At 42.0% G+C, this 16,147-nt stretch overlaps 1 protein-coding gene across 5 annotated transcripts; it reads right to left on the bottom strand.

The window, feature by feature from the left end:
- Positions 1–1,575: 1,575 nt before the first annotated feature.
- On the bottom strand, positions 1,576–15,795 carry ZBTB18 (zinc finger and BTB domain containing 18). Of its 5 annotated transcripts, none has more exons than XM_059996975.2 (3): positions 7,584–8,280; positions 3,870–5,243; positions 1,576–3,837 (listed from the first exon to the last, which is right to left on the bottom strand). In XM_059996975.2, the coding sequence occupies exons 1-3, from the start codon at positions 7,594–7,596 to the stop codon at positions 3,758–3,760; spliced, it is 1,467 nt and encodes a 488-aa protein (XP_059852958.1). In that variant the 5' UTR covers positions 7,597–8,280; the 3' UTR covers positions 1,576–3,757. The 5 variants fall into 5 exon arrangements, with proteins under 5 accessions (XP_059852958.1, XP_059852932.1, XP_059852943.1 ...); XM_059996967.1 differs by lacking the exon at positions 1,576–3,837 and having other exon boundaries at positions 4,302–4,443; positions 4,556–5,243; XM_059996949.1 differs by lacking the exon at positions 7,584–8,280 and adding an exon at positions 15,719–15,795 and having other exon boundaries at positions 1,576–5,243.
- Positions 15,796–16,147: the final 352 nt, after the last annotated feature.

Below are 16,147 nucleotides of genomic sequence, written 5' to 3'. Positions count from 1 at the left end.
CTAGGGTACACCTTGCATACAATGCTGGGCCCACATTAATCTAGGGCATAATTGATTATCTAAAAGAAACAGATGTTTTCAAAAGTAAATGAAACCATATATTTAAAATATACTTATGTATCAGCCCGATGTCAAAGGGGAGAGCAAACTGAATGGTTTCCAACATGATTACGTGAAAAATTAATTTCCTTTTTAAAAAATGTAGTGAATAAACAACTGATTCCTTCACTTATAAAATGTGGCGATTTGTGTAATTGTTCTAGTTTTGCGAGGAATGTTTTAAGAAGTTATTTCTTCCAAAGTTCATGTCAAAATACTGTTTTTATAAGTGGATCCAGTTAAGATAATGCTCCTCATTTAAAATTAGATGCTAGTCAGTGGAACTAAATTACAACTCTCGATATCCTCAGAAAGCTTTGAGATGCTGTGACCCTTTCATGTGAAACAATGTTTGGTTAGTTAAAACCAAGTGAGTTTCATGTAACAGAAAGCCTGTTTCAACAAAAAAAGGGAAACGTAGGATCCCAAATAGTAAATTACTGATTGCGCTTTATGACAATCTTTCGGGATTCCCATCCAAAGCCATCAGGGAACTTACAACTGGTACATTTTCAAGCTCCAGACCTTATATCCCACTTCCAACAAAGTTAAGAATATTAACCTTACTATAGGTCACTAATATAAATGTATTTAATTTTGACAATCATGTAAAACTGTATTTTCATAGATATCTTTAAGGCTGGAAGTTATGGACAATTATAGATTCCAGGATTTACAAAAACTCTCAGGTCGGTGCCAGCCGTGCTCACACTTAGGACGACGGCGTGTAACAATTCCTCTATAGAACTGTCTGGCACGTGTGAGTGCTCTGTCAATTCTTTAGGTCAACCAGCAAATGTTTCTCACCTTGACAAGCCCAATGAGGCAAGCATGAAGTTGGGACGATCACAAAAATTACGGAACAGTTTTTTTAAATGGTTGCATGAACTTAATTACATTTTAGTTAAAACTTAGGAATTAAAACCTGGGAACTTCTGAGTTCTCCCAGGAACAAAGAGGACGTATACAGCTATTCTTGAACAGTCGAATGCCTGCTAATTCGATTGCCTAGAATTCCAGTCGTTAGCCAAGCATTTTTCCAAATTAAGACATCCGGTCTCCTTCAATTTTCCACTTAAACCAGAACACAGAAGAATAGATTTGACCAATCAACTTAGGATAAAATTACCCATCAAAATATGACTTATGGTGTATGGATTAGTAGTTGTACAGCACACTACAAAAAATCTATGCTACCACTTGAGGTTTCACAGATTCACAAATTTCTAGAGTTACCTTAACATTCCTGATCTAGGCTATAGAAAATGGGTCACATTTTTTAAATGTGCATTTAGTATCTTCTTAAATGACTAGAAGCAAAATGTTTGCACACTTCCATTTGAGTGATTTAAGGCATTCTAATAATTCATAAGCTCTGAACAGAACTGGTATTAAAAAGAGAGATGCCATGTATGATACATATTTAGGATCTATGTAGTACACAATCACAATTTAAAAAACGCACAAAAATTCTCAGTTCATATAATTTATTGCAGTTAGCACACAGTTTAAAAATTCACCAACACACCAATAGTACAAAACTAAACAGCATTATAAGTTATTCCCCCCTCAGGAAAATAAAACATACTATGATTGTCAAAGCTAGATGTCAGTCTAAGTTTTAGAACAAAGGAAGAATGTGAAACTAATAAAAGGAAAAAGCAATCACTCACAATGACCACAAAAAGAAAATCCAAAAGAAAGTCCGTTTTCTCACAGACATTGATTGTCTTCTCTAAATTAATAAAAATTATTTTAACATAAACTGTATTTAAAAAAAACTAGAAACTCTTCAAGTAACTAAAGATAATGCTCCAAGGCCATTTTCACAGCTTTTTTTGTTTGTTTGTTTGCTTTAAATGCCATTACAGCCAAATTAACACACATTTGACCAAATATTTCCAAAACAGTCCAGCAACACACAATGGAGTTTTCCATTCAGTATCTTAAGCACAAAAATAGGCTATGTTTACAGTAGTTAAGGCGATCAAATTTTAAACAAAAGCAATTAAAAAAAAAAAAGGGAAAAACAGCAAACGTTTTCCATGCTACTCCCATAGACCTTATTTGTAAGTGCAAGACAGGAAAACAAACACTGTGCAAAATGCTTTGCCCTGCGTGCCGGTCATTAAAACCACACGTTGGGCTGCAGCCTCTGCTGCCGCGATACACATAGTCTACTAACCCCCTTCCCCATGTCAATCAAGGCAGTCCAGTCCTTTCAGCCTGGGGCTTTTTCAGTCCATAGAATCTTTTCATGAGTTTGGGGGGGGGGGGATGGGGGAGGGGCGGGAGGGAAGGAGGAAGGGAGGGAAAGGAAGAAGGGGAGAAAAAGAAAAGGGGAGCAAAAGAAGAGAATGACCTATTGTCAATTTGTGCAGTAGTTACTCTAAAAACGCTCAACTGGGTAAATGTGTACATCTAAACTTTGAGCTGGCCTGGGTTTTGTGCAATTAGAAGTTTTGTTATAAAATGCACACTGCACATGCAAATCTTTAAGCCTTTTGTAAACATTTATATTTTCCTTGTTATGTAGCGAAGTTATCAATTTGCAGCTTAAGTTTTTATTCAGCTTAACAGTTTCAACTTAAAGACAGTGGGAAAGTCAATTTAAATTATATAAAATAAAAACAGTGCATTAACGTTCTTCATAACACCAGGTTTTTTTTTTTCCAAATGGTGCTATTTTTCTAAGGAAATTAAATAATTTTAAACTCACTCGTTAAAGTTATACAATGCAAACAAAGACAAAAAATATATTGAAACTCATGCATTTCTGTAGCGTTAATATTTACTTTTCAAGACTCAACTAAGAGCATCAACACAACCTGTCAAGTCCTTTGACACCCCCCCAGCCCATGTAATCAATTACAGTATACAATAACAGTAATTCACATTTTTCAACACACAGTTCAACACTGCTGAAGCTGCAATATCCTTTTTCATCCCAAGCAAACCTTCACAAAGACAGCGTCCCAGTGATCCCAGTGTACTTTCAGAATTTCTCTCATTGGGAACCGTCAGAAAACCAGAAGTTGCCACAGAAAGTTTTAAGTCAACTGCTTGTTTAAAAATAGATAATCCAGCATTTCAGAAATTTTCCATTTGGGTCTAAAAGCATTCAGGTTTCCAACAGCCAGAAAAGATTCATGCAATTTGAGACATATAAAGAGGCTAATAAAACCGGAGGGAATTTCTACTTAAAAAAAAAGAAAAGGTGGGAAAAAAAGAGAGCTCAAAAGACACCGCAGTGCTGACAAAATAGGCCCTAGGAAAGCATTTTGTGATAGGACGATTTGTTTCAAAGGTTCTTATTGGCTTACTTCCCCTACGCCCCTTGAAAGAAAGAAAAACACCTCTCTATTCTCCGACTTGCTCTAAAGTTTCTTTTACCAGAATGCTAAATTAGTGAGATTCTCATGCTATTCTAAAGTGCAAAAACAAGTTAATACCCCAACCTTTCAGTTCCAGGAAACAAGACTGCTTTTAGACCGTACCACAACTATATAGAGATCTATTTATATATAGGTATATATATATTATTTATATATATATATAAAATTATTTCCAGAGTTCTTGAGAGCTATCTTCTAAGGTCCAGTCTCTGACAGCGGGCAGGCTCAGCGCCTCGCTTTTGACGGACAAGGAGTTCACCAACTCACAGTGGAACTTGCGGATGTGCCGGTACAGGTCCCCGGACTGCGTGAACCTGCGCTCGCACCACTTGCAGGCGTGCGGCTTTTCGCGCGTGTGCACCACGGCGTGGCGGCTCAGGTTGTGCGAGTACTGGAAGCTCTTGCCGCACTGGGTGCACGTGTAGGGCTTCTCGCCCGAGTGAGTCCTCTCGTGGCGCTTCAGGGTGTACATGCAGGAGAACGTCTTCCCGCACAGAGAGCAGGTGGGCACGTTGACGTCGGCGGCCGGCTTGCTGCGCAGGCCGTCCTGCTCACGGAAGTGCGTGCTCAGGTGGATCTGCAGGATGTGCGGGCTGGGGAAGACCTTGTTGCACAGCGGACACATGAAGATCTGGCCCGCCGGGCTCAGGATGTTGGAGACGTAGGGCAGCAGACCGCTCTCCATGCCGCCCTCCACCTGGACCCGCTCGCTCTCGGGGGTCATCATCTCGTCGTCGCTGCCTTTGTCCTCCCGCTCCAGCTCCCTCAGGACCGAGTCCTCCCTCAGCGGAGCCAGATGGGCAGGCTCATACTGTACCCTGTTATTAGTGCTCACACTCTCTTTCACAGTGCTATGTTCCATGTCATAGTCATTAGTGCCAACATCACTCTCATCACAGGAAGCCTCTTTCTCCACCTTCACCTGCACCAGGTTGCTTCTCAGCACGTCCTGTGAAGAGAAATAAGAGCTGTTCAGATTTTCAACTCCTGAAAGGCTGGACTTGACAGACAGGTCCAGCACACAGTCAACATCTGCCGAATCCCTCACGGAGGTGACAGACCTCTGGGACAAAGACTCTGTTGAGCTGCAGGGGCTGGCTACTGTTTTTCCAGCTGCTGTGGCGTGTGGCTCTGCCTCTCCGCCAGCCTGGGGGATGCCTGCTGAGTCCGAGGGCAATCGCATCCACATGTTCCCAGGCTCGGCCGCCAAGTCCCTTTTGCTAGGCAAGATGTTCAATTTTTCATCTTCCCCTTCATCTTCATCACTGGGCAAATCGCCTGCCATGTGGCTGCTGCCATCAGAGAGACTCTCGACTTTGTCCGAACAACTTGAAGCATCTTCTTCCTTTTTGGTGCTGTCTGCCTCTGTGGTGGCTTTCTCTTTCAGCTTCTTTTTGCAGACTTTGACAATGTCATACATGTGGAGATAACTGGCAGCTGCTAGCACGTCTTCAATGGGCAAGTCTTTGAACTGGAGTTTCCCTTCATACATGAATTCAAGCAGGAGAGCGAAGGCTGGGGCTGTAACAATGTCGCTGTTCAGATGAACAATGTCTCTTTTGTCCAGCTGGTCCTTGTAAAAGAGGTGGAAATACATGCTGCATGAAGCCAGTACAGCTCGGTGCGCTCGGAACTGGGCATCTCCCACCAGAACAGTGCAGTCACAAAGAAAACCCTGATGTCTCTGCTCGCTCAGACACTGCAGCAAATGTCTACTATGGTCTGGAAACTCCATACTGTCTTCATAACCTGGGAAGAGAGAAATTTCTCATGAGAGCCTGCTTAAGAACAACTTTTCAAGGCTCTAGTCCCCATTAAAAAAAAAAAATCAGCTTGGGCCACGGAGGTACATGTCCCTGAATTTTAATCAGGCTAATGACCCAAGCACTACCAAATCACACACACAGAACCAAATGCAAGAAGAAAAATGTACACTTTTGAAACTTCTTACCCCAGCCAAACAGTCTCTGATGCATCTCCACCTTCCTTGAACTTTTAGTCAAGTTTTAAAAGCGTTAATTTCAGTACAGTCTCTTACTGAGAATAAGAATTTAGGTCTCTTTCAGAAGAAATTTAATTAACTCTAATCATCAAATTATGTCCTACAAAACCTACAAAATAGCTTTAATTTCAAAGGGAACAACTCAAATAATGAACAAAGAAAAGTCCCAAACACATTCTGGAAGATTCAGAAAACTTGTTCAACCATCCTTTTTTATTTTATTACTTTTGATACTTGACTGCACTTAGCAAGCACAATTTAAACACACATTTGGCTGAATCAAGAAAAAAAAAAAATGAAACCGCATAATTAGTCCAGAAATTAGCAAACAACTTACTTTTAAAGTCAGAGTGTTAAAACAACAAAAGCCCTGTGTATAAAAACAGATGTTAATGCCTTAAGATTTGCAGGTATAGCACACATGTATGAGATCAGAAGGAACTACACCAACAGATGGAAAAGATCATCTCTACTATGAACAAATCCAAATTTTTTTTAATGAATTGAGAAAAAGAAATGGTTATATTTCTTTGTAAAATCTGTACATCTAGAATATTAAGAACCAGAAGGGCTTTATTTAACTCTGAAAATTCTCATCTAAACTTTGATCTGTTGCAAAGCAAAATGAGTTCCATATTAAAATTAATGCAAACTTTTAAATAAAGGCATATTACATTCAAATGAAACTCAAAAGCTTTACAGGTTCACCATACAAAAAAAGAAAAAAAAAGTCTTGCTAGTAAAAGAGAAACTATTCTTTTGACTCCCTGATACCTCAGTCAACAGAAAATACTTTGTTTCAACATAATTTGATATATTTTGTTTTCCCACTAGCTTTTATTCTTTCAAATATGCACTGTTGCCCTTATTTTCTGGTGAAAGAGGGTAAAATGGAGGCAGGAGAGACGCAGATGTACAAAAGGTCAAAATTGAACCACAAAATTCAACTCCTTAAACCTGACTTCCCCTTTCCTATGACCAGAAGCGAAGTTCCACACCATCCATCTCAAAAAGTGCATTTGGGGAATGGATACATATTAATTTAATATTTAAAAATTACTTCCCTGCTTCTTCTACACTTTGCCCAAAATGGGCTAAAACTTTCATCCTAACCCAATACATTCTGCAAGACGCCACTGCTAGAATAAACCAAGATTTACAATACAATCACTTCAAGTGCCCCACAGCTAACATCAATCCTAATCCTTGAGAGGGCTAAAAATAAAGATTGGAGGGCAGCTCACAAGGTAGCCGTGATCAAATTAGGAGGCTGAGAGGACAGAGAGGGACGAAGAAGGAAGCTTATAAACATCTGATCCAGCTGACTGTGGCCATATGGCAGCTGCTGCCCAGATAAAGAGATTAAGAATAGAGGAGTGCGATTACAGCTGTCTGGCCAATTCAGGCAGCTCAAATCTACAAGTTCTAAATTAGTCGCTAACACAAAAACTCCTGCAAATAATTATCGTTATGCTGAAATAAAAGATCTCTTAAATATATATTTGAAAGAGAAATGAGGAAACCAGTCAAACTATTCTCCTGGGGACAAAAGTTTTTTTTTTTTTCTTTTAAAAAAACCCTTCGGTTATAAAAGCACTACAGCTGTATGTTTCAGTAGTGCTGCTGAATGTTTTGAAGAATAAAGTTTCACAGTGGAATTAATTACACAACAATCTAGCTTCTTAACTAGAAAAATCTTCTCATATAAGTTTGAATGCTGGATTCCATACAGTTTACTATTTCTCCCCCCCGACTCCAAAAGCAAAAGAAATCTAAATAGCAGTGAACAACAACAACAAAAAATGGATTTTAATCCAAATTGATCTCAAAAAGCAATATTTCAAAGCCTTTCTTAACATTTCAAAACTTGAAATATTTCTGCATATTAAAGTTATTTACCCGATCGAGCAAGAGGGATAGAAATTAAAACTAAACAAACCCAAGACTCTCAACTCCAATAAGATGTTCATTTAATACTCAAGTTCGTATTTTATTCTTAAACTGGATTAGAAAAGTAATGTGATTTTTTAAAATTAAATAAACACCAAAACAGAAATATACTCCATCTAATCTCTTGCTACTCCTACCTTTAGGACACATAAACCTGATTAAGTCCTTTCCTCTGAGTCTTGCTGGCTCCAGGTCTGTTACATCGGTGGAAAAAAAGCAGACTAAGAGACAGATGCAAAGTGGAGATGATGTTAGAGAGGAATGAGATACCTTCTCCACCACAGATCCGCACACACTAACTCCCTGTCTGTGTGTTAGAATAAAAGGCTGAGGGATGGCAGGCTGTCAGCTGCTCTGACATCATGTTCAGATGGAAATGCTACCTCCAGCTGTGCTCCTTTTAATGCCATATGCTACTCCTCTACACTCCTGCCACCAGCTTTTTCTTAGGAGAACTTTTCTCTTCTGTTAGTATAAACAAAATACTTCAAAGTCTCCCTTTTTTTCCAAACTTTCTAACAGAAGAAATTGAAAAACTCAGCATATGGAGTTCTACTGTATTTATGGAATAGCAACACTTCTGTCTTAAGTTGGTGGACTGGCTTACATACTGACAGCACACTCAAGCCACGGTGCTATTCAGGAAATCCAGATTCACTTTTATTCAACTCCAACGTTTAGTTTCAAAGGCAGCTTAGGGATATTTTTAAACCAACCCGTTTGACATCTCCAGTCCCATTTCAACATTATTACGGCACTTCAATTTTTTTTTTTTTTCTGCTGAGATAATGGTATACATGTCTCAGAATGCTGGAAGACTATTCAGAACTACTACTTCAACCTGGTTCACCTTATTATTTCACTCTTATATAACTACTTATCTAAAACTACCTTCTCAGTAAAATTTCTCACCCTGCCAGTTAATGCAAATTTCAACTCTCAATATCAACAAGCTGAAACTGCACTTTCTGAAATCCTGGAAAGTACTTCAGTTCAATGAGACAAATTAATAAACAGATACAACCTGCTACAGCCACTTAAAATGAATGCTGCATCTGCGTATCTGATCCGACTTTCTGCTCAGAAAGAGAACTTGGTCTTCCCCTTGATCTGTGTCCCATAACAATCTTTTTTTGGGTCACTCTGTAATGTTCATGATCACAAGAAAACCTTTCAGGGAGAAAGGGGGAAGGGGTGGGGGAAGCCAGGTCTAGCAAGTTGGGGAACTTTTCAGCTAGATTTGCGGGTCTTTTCGAATGGCTGATGAAATTGTAACGTAACCCGGGCTGGCCTGCCCAGTGCCCTGCAAGGGGCTGCGACATCTGTGAATGTCGAAGTCTCCACAGACTCTTGTGGGAGAGTGCAGCAGAAAAGGCGCTGGGGCCTGAGGCGCAAGTGTCACAGTCCTGGTGATAACCGCTCCGTTCTCATTAGAAAACCATGACCAAGAGTTAAATAAAGAGTAACAAAGACCAAGGTCTCTATCCTGTGCTTCTTGCTTTCCCAAAGTCGCAAACCCAACTTTCTCTAACTTCGCGATGAATGACATAATTACGAATGCCTATTTCAGGAGGCACTCTTTGGGGATAAATTCCTTCTCAGCCACACCACCTATTCTGCACAAATGCCCTCGCCTCATTCCAATATATCAGACATTAATCACCCCATTTACCCAGTGGGGTGGGGGGCGAGTGACAGTTTAATGAGCCCCGAGCACCGCAATGGGCCAGCGACTCCCACTCCACAAATCAGCCCCTCTGCGCCTCGCAGCCTCAGGTCCGGAGAGGTTTTGCGAGGTTGGGTTTTGTTTTTCAAGGAGGTGGGGGCGGGGGTGCGGAGCAGGGAGGGGGGAAGAAATGCAAATCTTTACGTAGTTGGCTGTGCATAAAACACTAGGGGAAAGAGGAAGGTTAAACCACAGGGAAGGAGGTGGAGGGCGTAGAGCCGGTGCAGCAGGAAAACACCTTAAACAACAGACAAGAAAACAGACCCGGGTCACGGCAACAACAAAAGAAAAGTCGTAAGAAGCCGGGGGAGGGTGGCTACTACTGCTTCCCTGCCGCCGCGGCGCGAGCCCCCGGCAACTGCCCCGGCCCGGGAGGGGCCTCCCCGCGGGCGCCGCCGCAGCTGCAAGGGTCCCCGGAGCCACGGCCGTCCCGGCGCCGTGCAGCTGCACCGCTCCCAAGCCCCCGCCCCGCGTCCCCCGCCCCCGAGAGGCGCCGCCGCAGCTGCACCGGCCGGAGCGCGCCCCGAGCCGCAGCTGCACCGGCCGCACCCCGCCCGACCCGCAGCTGCGGCGGCCCGGCCCCGCACCCGGCCCCCGCCGCTGCGGCGCCTCCCGTCACCCCTAGCTCCACCCGCACAAACTAACTCCACTCGCGGGGCCCGGTCGCCCGCCCGCCCGCCCGCACTGCCCCGCCGGCCGGGGCCGCACAGCCGGCGCCCCGCCCTCCAGGGCCCGGAGGGGGCGCCGGGTCGGGGCCGGGTCCGGCGCCGGGACTCACACGGAGCGGCCCTAAGTCACCGCGTCCCCACCGCCGCCGCGTCCTCCGCCTCCCGGCCGCCGCCGCCGCCGGACTTGGTGGGCTTCCTCCTCCGCGGGTCCCCCTCCCTCCCTCCCGGCCCCCCCGCCCCCCAATCCCGGCTCCGTCGCCCGCTCCCCCTGCCCCCTCCCTCCCGCCCACCCACCCCCGCTGGCAGCCGGAGGAGCGCGGCGGAGCGAAGAGGCCCCACTCTCAACGGCTCCCCATGGCAGCAGCCCAGCGGCGGCCGCAGCCTGCCAGACACAGCGAGGGAGCGAGCGAGCGAAGAGCGAGCGAGGAGCGAGCGAGGAGCCCGGGCCGGGGGGCAGGGGGGGGCGGGGGGAGGGGCGGGGGGACGCACCACGCACGCACGCGGCGGCGCCGGCCAGATGTTCCCCCCCCCCGCCGCCCTCCCTCCCGGCGCTGGGCTGCTGCGATTGACCGAAAGCGGCCGGACCGAGTTCCCCGCCCGCCCCCTGCAAGCAGTCTCCTCCAATAGGAGGGCGGCTTTTCAGGGAGGCGGAGGCAGTGGCGGGCAATCGTAGGACTGACAAGAGGGTCCAGCCAATGGGATGGGCGAACCGGAGCTGCCTCTCGCGAGTGCCAATCGCAGGCAGAAACTGTTGGGGAGGGCGGGCCCTAGCGGGCGGGGCTGGTAGCCAGGCGGTGCGGGCGGAGTCGGCGGGAGGGCGCAGCGGCGGTGGCTGCAGCGGCGCCCCTCTGGGGGACTTGGCCGTGAGAAAGTGAAAGGAGCCCGCGGGCGGCGGCGACAGCTGCACTGGGAGGGGCTTGTTTCCAGGCTAGGAGGCCTCGCGCGCTCTGGGGGTGCGGAGCGAGCTTTTCGGTGTGCGCCTTGACAACCATAAATACAGTTTTGAACGTAGTGGGGCTGGGCTGCTCGAAGTTGCGGAGGTATCCGCGGAGGCAGAGCACCCGGGACACACATGACCTGAGTCCGGCATTAGGTGGCTCCCTCTGCTCCGGCTGCTGTGGGTGACGACGCCCAGGCCCTCGTCTCCTAGAGCGCAGAGGGTAGGACTAAGGGACGTCCTCGCTCCGTCCCGCGCTGACCCGTCAGCAGGTGCAGGTGCGCGTCGGGCTCAGCGGACGCCACCGGCTTAGACGGGCAGTTTCTGGGCGTCATTCTCAGGGCGTCTTGTCAGACACGGCGGAGCACCTGTATTTCTCGCAGGACCCTCATGTCACGTGTATTTGCAGTGTTACAAGTAGCCATTCCCGACTGACCAAATTCTAGAGAACTACAGTAAAAGTGATACTTGCAGAAGCCATAGCCTGATTTCTTAATTGGTACGTCTCAAGCCACAAAGTTAAACTATGGAGGGAAGATGTAAGACTGTTGTATCGTTTCTCCCTTCAAATAAACTTTTATTCGATTCCTGTTCTTTGCAATTAAACTGTGTTCATCACGGCCACCAAGAAAAGTAGAAACCTCTACCTCAAGAAATTGGAAATATTGTTGAAGAGGCAAGAATTACAAGTAAAAAGTTGAATAACAAGGGGGAAAACTGTTCTAAGAATATAAAATAGAAAACTGCAGAGTGAGGAAGTTAGTACACTAGTAATTGTCAAGTGAAATGTGTTTATTCTTTGCTAACTGAACTGAGACTGGCAAGCCTGTTGCTAACCAACTTGCCAGGAGACCTTTCAACTGGGCAGAATGTGCTTTCACTTTGTTCCAGGTCAGATGGGTAAACTAAGTTGAAAGTATTGTGTAGGCAAATCAGACATATTGAATTACTAATGAAGTAAAAACAGGAGCACACAAAATTCCTGCAGCTGATATTGGAATATCCTGTTAGAAATAGTAGTGATGTTCTCTACTCTTTCCTCAATGATTTCATGCACCCTCATGATTGATAACTGAGGTCAAGGCCATTCTATGACAACTAGAGCTTTTTATTCCATGGACTATATTCCATTTGTGCTTTTGGTGAATTCTAGATCTTTTAGTCGGTTGGTAGAGGGCCCAATTTCAGTCTGACCTGTTTAAAGTTAGGGAAGTTTATAAATATTCTTGATGAAGGAAATACACTCTTTTAAAAACAGGTGAAAAGAAGTACATGCTTTGCCAACAAGTTCAGGAAAGAATTGGAAAAAGAAATATTTGCATTCTCAAAGTTGTTTCTCACCTACTAAGAGTTTAAAATAAGAAAAGTAACATCTCTGAACAAAAAGACAAAGTAATTAATAGTGTCAGCATATGAAGTAAGAAGTTCATAAGAAAATTAGAACATTAAGATTATCCATAACAAGTTTAGAAACTCAGCTCTGTTGCATGTAAAGCCACAGCTCTAACAAAAATTTTTACAAAAAGCACCTACAGATAGGTTAAATCCCCAGAGATGTGCTGGTGGAGACATTGATGCATCAAAAGTTATGAGCATTGTTTTTTAGATATAATTGTCATCACTAGGATCCATTTTGAGAGCTGAGTAGTGTAGCCAGAAAATGTAGATTAAATATATACTTAAGGATGCAAGTTTGTAGTCCCTCAATTATTTAAAATATTTTCTAAATTCATGAAAATGCGTGGAATATTCATACATTGTCAGAACCAATAAAAATGTTTCTGGAGTATTTACTGTGTTCAAGAAAGGTACTGTGATGGATACAGAAGACAACAAAAAAGTATGAGACATCTCTCCTTCTTGGAGTTTAAATTTAGTTGGGAAAGAAATGGCATAAATATATAAAAATCTGAACCAATGGAAAAACTAAATAACAATATAATAGCATATGAATGTCAGAGCTAAATTTAATATTAAATTTTTATAAACATCTTGTCCCTGGTCTCTGGTTGCCGTTACATTTTCTCTGCCCTTTTTTTTACATTAAAGACAATTTTTTTTACTCTGACTTTTTTTTTTAAGTGTTATAAACTTACTGTAAAAAATGATACTTGTAATCATCTTTGGAAAGTCATCAGCCTACAAATTGTAAATAAAATAAGACTGATTTCTGAGGTATCATAATACAGAATGATGACTATTTTTACTGGGCACCCACTGGAACCATGGAAGGTAAGTTAGACTCTAAAGCACCCCTTCAAGTAAGCTCCTCAAAGTAGGGACTGTTTGGCTTAGCAAATTAGTAAGATACAGAGCTACTTGCCAGCGTTTGAGAGCCAATAATCTTTCTTTTTTTTCTCTCCCACAATGGAAAAAAATGCAAAAAGTATAGTCTCTAAACTATTAGAAAAATATACCATTGCTTCCCTCTGGAGGAATCCTGGTCCCAATACAATTCCAATTAGTCCATACTTTTCTGGGAGTCCTGAAATTTAGAATGATACCAGTCAAGTTAACCATTCATGGTTAGATTTCTTGCCAGAGAACAAGATTTATGTTTTACTAACACATGTATTCTGACCAATAACAATATAACACTATAAAACGTTGACATACCAAATAAAATTTAATTTGATGAGCAACTCCATAAAATGAATGTCTGACTTTTAAATGTGAACCACAGGTCAAATCTCTGAAAAAAAATCAGTGTTTTTATTACACTTTGTGCAATAGGTCATGTTGAAAAAGTTATCTGTGAAATTAATTTTTGAATATTGACTTTTTATAAACTTCAAGTATAATTGGATTTTTTTCTTAAAAAAATAGGGAGGCAAGCATTAATAATAAAAGGCCAGATATTCCAAAGTGTAATGTCTTAAATATAAGAACTATAAAATGTGACAAAATGTGAGTAGAAGTTAACTGGTTTTGAATCTAGAGAAAAAATACACTAAAATGAAAAATTTGTTGACGATTCTATTAAGCCCACTTTCAATGTCATAGCACACATGAAATTCTATTAACTTATTTAGATACTCTGTCTCCCTCTCTCTCTCTTCTGGCTTTTAGAAATGACCAGGTTGAAATGGCCTAAAGGGAGAAGGAGACACAGAAACACAGCTGACACAATAGTAAAAAAAGGAGTTGAGCAAACTGCAACACACACCACTATAATGAAATGAAGGAGCATATTTCCTAAAGCATAGTGTGTGTGTGTGTGTGTGTGTGTGTGTGTGTGTGTGTGTGTGTGTGTGTACACACACACACATATAAAATAATTCCACAAGCACATTATATACCAAATCATTTCTTAGGTTATAAATTCTGTAATACTTGAATCTATTAAATTCCTGAACTATGATAAGCCATAAATAGGAGATAATTCATCCTGATTCTCAGCCCTGAAGACAGAAATGTTACAAACACTTGAAGAAAGGTCCTTAACAGATTTACACAGAGCATTGGGGACAGACCCCCCTATACTGAAAGCAAAACGAGCCTCTACACCAGTAATTCAAATCTGTCTGAGGTCTGTTAAAGGGCAGAGAGGAGCAAAAGATACAGTCCTCCCAAAACTGCTTTTCCTGTATAGCCAGTTTTCAGTTGCTTACTGTAAATCAGTGCTTTTACGTGACCACCATAAATCCAGAGACAGCATAATGGCTGAAGGAGGCTGATAGCTCAGGCTTGGCTGAGACCAAGACTGGCCCCTTCAGAGAACTTAGGAAGAAAGCAAACAGCCACCCAACCCACACCCCTTTCCTCTCTCTCTCTCTCTCTCTCTCCATCCCTCCATTAAATTCATTATGCCTCATGGCATATGGAAGGCAAAACAATGCATACAATGACGCTCTTTACAGTTAACTTTGTACTATAATAGATTCATTATTCTATTGGCGTATGATCCCAGGTAACTTTTGAACCCCAGGTTGGTTCTCTTCCTTGCTACACAGAATGCCTTCCTGCCATCCACTGATGTCAGTTCAATCAGTTAAAAAGTATTTAAATACTATCCTAAACAAAATAAATTTGTAGAGACAAGTCTACCACCCTTAAAAATCACACAATTCCTCCAAAATCCGAATGTTGGAACTGTTCTATTGTTTTGGAAGTTATATTAATTAAAAGATGCCTTCATTTTATCTGTGGGTTTTTTAGATTAAATTTTAAAAAATAATCCGAAGAAACATATGACTTTTCCAGATGAATAGATTCTGTTAAAGAAAGATTTAATATGAACCTAGGATATTCATGCCCCATTTTTAAAATAACATAAATCTTTGAGTATTGATTGTTTTAAAATTCTGTAAAGTATATATAGAGAGAGGTAGTTTGTTTTTGTTCAAAATGAAAGAATAAAACTTCTAGATATTTAAATGTTCTTAATTATATTCAGTTGCTTAAATTTGGGTGCAAATGAACTTAGAAAAAGTGAAGTAAGAGAGATTACCAGAATTGACACCGCATACCTACTACATGACAAGTATTGTGCTTCTGACCAAAAGACAGAAACTTCATCTGTCTGCATTCCAATACAAGGATAAATTTTTCCTTCATTTTAGGCCTGCTCCACCCTCAAAAGCAGAATCTTTTGGGGCTTTAAACCGGCAGAAAGGAAAATGATACATCCAAAAATTATTTGCTGAGAACTTACAAATACATAAGAGAAATATGGAATTGCATTCTCATGGTTCTTGTAAAATTTCCATGTGCTAGGTGCCAAAGATACATGAAAGAATACCATTCCCCCTTATATTTAGGACTTCATTATGCATAAATGTCATTGTGAACCCATTGGACAAAGATAACATTGCATTTTTCGTTCATGGCTAATAAATGCATACCAACCCTAACTATCATAATAATATAAAATTGTCATAATAAAAACCTTTTCTTATAAAGAAATCCTTATGAACTTAACACAAAAGTCTTGATACATACCGAATTCAGACTATTCCTGGTAATAAGAGCAGACAGAAGGTTAAATCTCACTCCAGAAATTTATTTCACCCTTAGCGATAACATGAAACTCAGGAAGTTACTTCCCTTACAAAGAACTAGCATTTATGCTTAAGACTAAAATGATTATTTTTAAAGTACCCATTTTACAATGCAAATGTGTATCTAAATTAAACTCAGTAAAAAAAATAAGCATTTTAAGTTGAAGCTGCAGTAATGACTTTATGGGAGACAATAGGAAAAGCGGTTCTTGAATATGAACGCAGAAGAAAACAAATTTCAAATTCCTTCCAGGTGTCTTGAAGATTTCTTTGTTCCCTGGCTCTGTACCTTGATGTTTTGGCACATGTTTAACTGAGCACCCATTGCTCTGAAGTTGTTTTACAAAACTAAGGCTGCCCAGCAAGATCA

This window comes from Delphinus delphis, chromosome 1 (assembly GCF_949987515.2).
Source record: "Delphinus delphis chromosome 1, mDelDel1.2, whole genome shotgun sequence".
NCBI classification, from domain to species: domain Eukaryota; kingdom Metazoa; phylum Chordata; class Mammalia; order Artiodactyla; family Delphinidae; genus Delphinus; species Delphinus delphis.
This window is presented reverse-complemented; position numbering and strand designations above follow the sequence as displayed.